This window comes from Arachis ipaensis, chromosome B06 (assembly GCF_000816755.2).
Source record: "Arachis ipaensis cultivar K30076 chromosome B06, Araip1.1, whole genome shotgun sequence".
Lineage (NCBI taxonomy): Eukaryota > Viridiplantae > Streptophyta > Magnoliopsida > Fabales > Fabaceae > Arachis > Arachis ipaensis.
The window spans coordinates 127,128,878-127,134,067 of NC_029790.2; the positions used below are offsets into that span (position 1 = coordinate 127,128,878).

Sequence of the window (5,190 nt, forward strand, 5' to 3'; positions counted from 1 at the left end):
TTTGAAAATGAGCAATTAGCTGGCTTTGGATGTATTATTAGAGACAGCATGAGAATTTGGATGAAAGGTTGTTTTGCCAGTATACCTCTTTCTAGTATTCTTTGTTGTGAGCTTCATGTTATTTGGAGAGGGCTTGTTATGGCTTGGGATTGCCAGTGCAAAGATGTCATATGCAAAACTGATAATCTTGATGCGTTTCTTCTTGTTTCGCGTGGCACAACCAGCATGATTAGGAATGACTCTGATCTGCTTGACAAAATCAAAGAGATGCTTCAACGTAATTGGACAACTACTTTAGTGTTCATTCAACGCACAACAAACAGAGCGGTTGATTTAATGGCTAAGACTCCTACTTTAAACGAGCAGATGTACCTAGAGTGGTTACTGCCCCTAACAATTTAGATATTATTATTAGAGAGGAGTGCTACTCTTTTTTTTAGGTCATTTTTCTTTGTGTTATGTTCAGTCACTAACTAGAGTCAACTAATTGAAAAATAGATTTGTTAAAAAAAAAATCTCTCGGTATCCTAATTTTTTGAATTTTAAAATTAGAAATTAAAAAAAAATGATTGAATTAGCATATGTTAACTTCCTAAACCTTGTAAAAATTGTTTATTAAGTTCAACAAATGTGTTCTTCCTGTATAACACTTTTGTAAAGAATTATTCAAATAATTAAAAGTTAAAACCCTAAATAAACCCTTTTCCCTCACAGAGAAAACCCCATCGGCGCCTGGCGGTAACACACCTCCCCCACACGACCTGCCCTCTCTTTCTCTCTCTCGGCGCCGCCCTTCTACTGCTCTCTCGCCGGTATACTCCATTATCTCGTCCAATACGATATATCGCGATTCCTTCAGTGATTGGATGGGTTCATATTCTCGGGGACGCGATTTCTTGTTCTGCCAATTGTGTGGCACCATGCTCACTATCCCTCTCAGGGCTTCGGATAAATACGCTCAGTGCCCTTTGTGCAAGGCTAAGCGAAACCTCAAACGTAAGCAACCCCTTTCTCTCTCTCTCTCTCTAAATTAATCTCGCATACCTAATTTTCATATTAGTTGCAATTGCTTTGTTCCAGAGTGTCCACTAGAAATTTAGAATCAAGTATGCTTACATTTTTAACCGTAAACTGTGGTAATTTTGATACACTGCATATTGGCTCTGATAATTATCAAGGTCACCTGTTCAAGCAGTGGGAAGCCACTGATGTAGGCTTGGTTTGGTAAAGCTTCTCGGAGAGATCCTTGTGCTTTTCAAAAGCATGAGCACTTGGTTATACGTTTGGTAAATAAAAAGGTTTATGTGCTTATGTTTGCAGCTTTTAAAAGTGTAAGGGAAGCTTTTCAAAGTTGCCTTGTGCTTATTAAAATTAAAAAGTCTAATATAACATCGTATATTAATTAATATTCAAATTTAATTCTTATATTAATATTTAATATAGTATTTTTAAGTTTTAAATGCTATTTTACTAAACACATTTGTTGCTTATGCTTATTAAAAGTTATTTTTAATTTAAATGACCAAATACCGATGTTACAAAATACAATTTTTAAAAAACTAACTTTTAAAAGCTAGTTTTTATAAGCTATTTTTGAAAAGTAAAAGCTTTACCAAACTAAATTATCAGGTTAGGCCAGGCTAAGCCGCTTACATTACACCTTTGGATGTGGCCTTTCCTTGGACCCTGTGTTAATGCTAGACGATTGTGCATTGGGCATTGACTCTGATTTTTTGCTACTAGAAGTAAAAATTTATGTTTCTTTCTAGAGTCGTTAGTAGGTTCACACTTCATAGAACCACACTTTGTCCAATGGTAAATGAGATGTGAGTTGACGCAGTGCCACACGGCTTTTCTACTAGGTGGAATTGGGTGCATAAAATACCATTAGTCCTATCATCTATTGTGTCTCTTGTTTGTAGTGAGATCATTTACACTTAATATTTAGGCATAACAGAATTCTATGTTTCTGAGCCAGTGTTCTGTGCAATGTGTTTCTTGTTTGCTTAGCTCTTATTTTATTTGTGGCTATCTCTATGGTTGTTTGTCATATTCTGTGTAAGAGATTTAGGTTAGTGATTCGCTTATTGCAATCAGCCTGTCAAATTGCATGTGCTTGTTGGCTTGCAGTAAAATGGTCGCCATTACAAAAGTTTTCTATGTACCCTTTTTCCTATTTTGAAATCTTTTATATTAACAAGGTTTATCATAAGATAGTAAAGACTAAAGAGTATAGTATTTCTGTTTTGTTCTGTATCATGTCTAAGGCCATCAAAACACAAAATATGAAAGTCACTTTTCTGTAGTGCTAGTGTGCTCTGCATATTTAAAATTTATAGTTGAGTGGTGTATGTTGAAGCCAATGTGATATGTGCTTCAAATGTTCGTGATATGAAGGGTTCAAATATTATTTTAGAAGTTATTAGTTTATATTTTTAGAATGTTCAATTTAATTTGATATATTTTAATTTTGTTTATTTAGTTACTAGATTGGGCTTTGTGTTTGTGGGTTTAGGGTTTTCTTTGTTTTAACCTAATAAGAGGTTATGAATATCTCATAAACTATTGACCTATTGTAGTCGTAATATTGACTGATTATAGGTGCCAAAGCACTCTTCTTTTTGGTTTCGTGATGAAACCATGATGTGGACAAGTGAGGTTAAGTGAGTCCCTCTCTTGTTGCACGGAAAATTGGATAGAAGGTTGAAGAGTCTCTTCGATTCAATTCCCAAACTATGATGTGAACAAATTAGGTCGAGGAGTCTCTTTTTTGTTGTGTCAAAGAAATTTGGTAGAAAGTAGAGTGATTCTCTTTGTATTCAATTTCAACCTATCTCTTTTATTTTTTATTTCAATTTCAATTTATCTTTTTTATTCAATTTCAACTAATGTCTTTTTGTTTATCCCTTTTTCTTATCACAAGGGATCTTATATCTGTATGGCTATATCACTTTCCTTTCGTATTCTTGTATATAGATATACCAATATGCAAATATTATTTTACATCTGTTGACTATTTATGCATCCTAATTGAATGTCTTTATCTTCAGATATTCGCGGAAAGGAAATAAGTTACAAAATTTCTGCTGAGGTACGCTTTAAATTAGCAGCTGGTCTCATCTGTTCACAGATTTTTCAAATGGATTATTTCTTGTCTAAAATATGACACATTATATTACCATGTTCATCGACTGGGCTTATAGCAGCTCTCATAATTGGATGAGTAGAGGCCTAGTTTGAATAGTATATGCTCAAATCAATAAACCATCACTTGACAGATATGAACCATAAATCCAAGATATGCTGATGCTTATCTTTTAAGCATATGCTAGTAAATGAAGGGTTGTATAGCTTTTTCTTTTTGTTTCTTCCTGGGTGGGAGTTGATGAAAGATCACCATTGTAGGAGTTTGAATAAGTGTGAACTTTTTGGCACGTGTTTCTTATCTGGTATTGGTCTTTGACAGGATATAAGAAGAGAACTTGGAATCAATATAATCGATGAACAGAAGGTGCAATTGTCTAAGGTAATGCATCCTGCAATAAGTCTTAAGGTCATCATCATCAAGCAGGTATTTGCTTTGTATTAATGATCTATTCTATTGACAGGTCAACAAGAAATGTGATAAATGTGGTCATGGTGAAGCTACCTTCTATACCAGACAGGTAAATTATCAGTTATGCTGTATAACGAAAGATTTGCCTGTTTAATTTTGAAGGCTATATTATATATTTGTATTCCTAGTTTATTTATGTGAAATTCTGGTAATCTTCAGATGAGATCAGCAGATGAAGGGCAAACCACTTTCTACACATGTATCGGTTGTGGCTTTCAGTTTCAAGAGAACTAGGTGGGCACAATGTATTTATGTATTGCTTGCATCTTTTTTTTTTTGTGAGAGTGCGCATTTCAATTGCAAGTTATGAAGTTCTTTGTATCATGAAAGATGTCTTCAACATTCTAAATACTGACATAGTGGTATTAAAAATAGAAAGGAAGAATTTTATTGTTTTTAATATACTTTAGATCTTTTAGCTGTGTTATATTGTTGCATAATGCAAGGACACTTCTGTTAATCTTGTAGTGTGCCAGTTATCTATAGGTTATGTACTGATAAAAATTCCGTTGTATTCATATTAATTTAAGGCTGTTCAATTTTTCAGAGATGTCATTTCATTGAGTGTAGTACATTTGTTTTACTACATTTCGGAATTATTTGACATGTTTGTGAAATTGTGATCCTGGGTTTCATAGCTGATACTTTTAAAAAAATAAAATATATATTTGAATTTTTATTCATTTAAGCATTAAAAAGATAATTAGAAGATGAATTAGAACTCTCAATAATTGCTCTATCCTATTTATTGACTAAAGTAATGAATTTACGACATAATTGTCGTTTTTTTTTCTTATTGGGAAAACCACATAATTGTAGTTTAACAATCATGTCTGCTACTGAATTTTTCTATTTTATTTTTGGTCATATGCCACTAAATCTTTAAAAGGAGGAATTCGAAGGTATTTTTTAGGAGTTAAGAAATTGAAGTTTTATACCAAGGTATTTTTTAGGAGTTAAGAAATTGAAGTTTTATACCAAGGTAAAATGCAACAAAACCAAATAAACGTATGCATCCAAATAATGATGTGCACCATGTCCATCTAGATATTGTTTTTTAAAATAATATAAAATAAAATAAAACAAAAAGAAAAAAGCAAAGAAAAAAAAGGAGAAAATCCATGCATGACTAACATCTCTTGCAGCTCGTGTTTAGATTTTGTCTCTAAAACAAAAACAGACAAAAAAAACACAAATAGATAGATGAATATTTTTTTTCTCATTTTTCGAAAACACAGAAAATAGAAGAATTTTTTTATTTTTTATTTTGTTTCTAGGGCAGAAAACTTTCTCCCTGCTCTATCTTTGGAACCAAATGAGTTGTGTGTTTACTATCATGTATTTTTGTTTTTGAGACAGAATCCAAACATAACCATAACATGCATAGGGGAAAAGAATCACATAAAGGAACGCATTCGAGGTCTGGTTATTGACTGTGCCCCATCCACATATATGGTTGTTCCTGTCATGTAGCGGGAACCATCACTGATCAGGTATATCACTGTTGAGGCGAGATCGTTCTTAGCATCGAGCCATCTCTCAAGTGGCGCTGCCTCCTTCACAAACTTCTCCGC

At 33.2% G+C, this 5,190-nt stretch overlaps 2 protein-coding genes across 3 annotated transcripts in view; one reads left to right on the plus strand and one right to left on the minus strand.

Moving 5' to 3' along the window:
* Positions 618-4,170, plus strand: LOC107605231 (DNA-directed RNA polymerase I subunit RPA12). Of its 2 annotated transcripts, XM_021105063.1 has the most exons (6): positions 618-720; positions 751-996; positions 3,051-3,091; positions 3,467-3,526; positions 3,609-3,665; positions 3,776-4,170. In XM_021105063.1, the coding sequence occupies exons 2-6, from the start codon at positions 867-869 to the stop codon at positions 3,848-3,850; spliced, it is 363 nt and encodes a 120-aa protein (XP_020960722.1). In that variant the 5' UTR covers positions 618-720; positions 751-866; the 3' UTR covers positions 3,851-4,170. The 2 variants fall into 2 exon arrangements, with proteins under 2 accessions (XP_020960722.1, XP_016162518.1); XM_016307032.2 differs by having other exon boundaries at positions 646-996.
* Positions 4,632-5,190, minus strand: part of LOC107605230 (3-oxoacyl-[acyl-carrier-protein] reductase FabG) — a 4,492-nt gene continuing 3,933 nt past the window's right edge. Inside the window, exon 4 of the mRNA XM_016307031.2 lies at positions 4,632-5,190. Coding sequence (XP_016162517.1) covers positions 5,014-5,190 — 177 coding nt within the window. The 3' untranslated portion in view covers positions 4,632-5,013.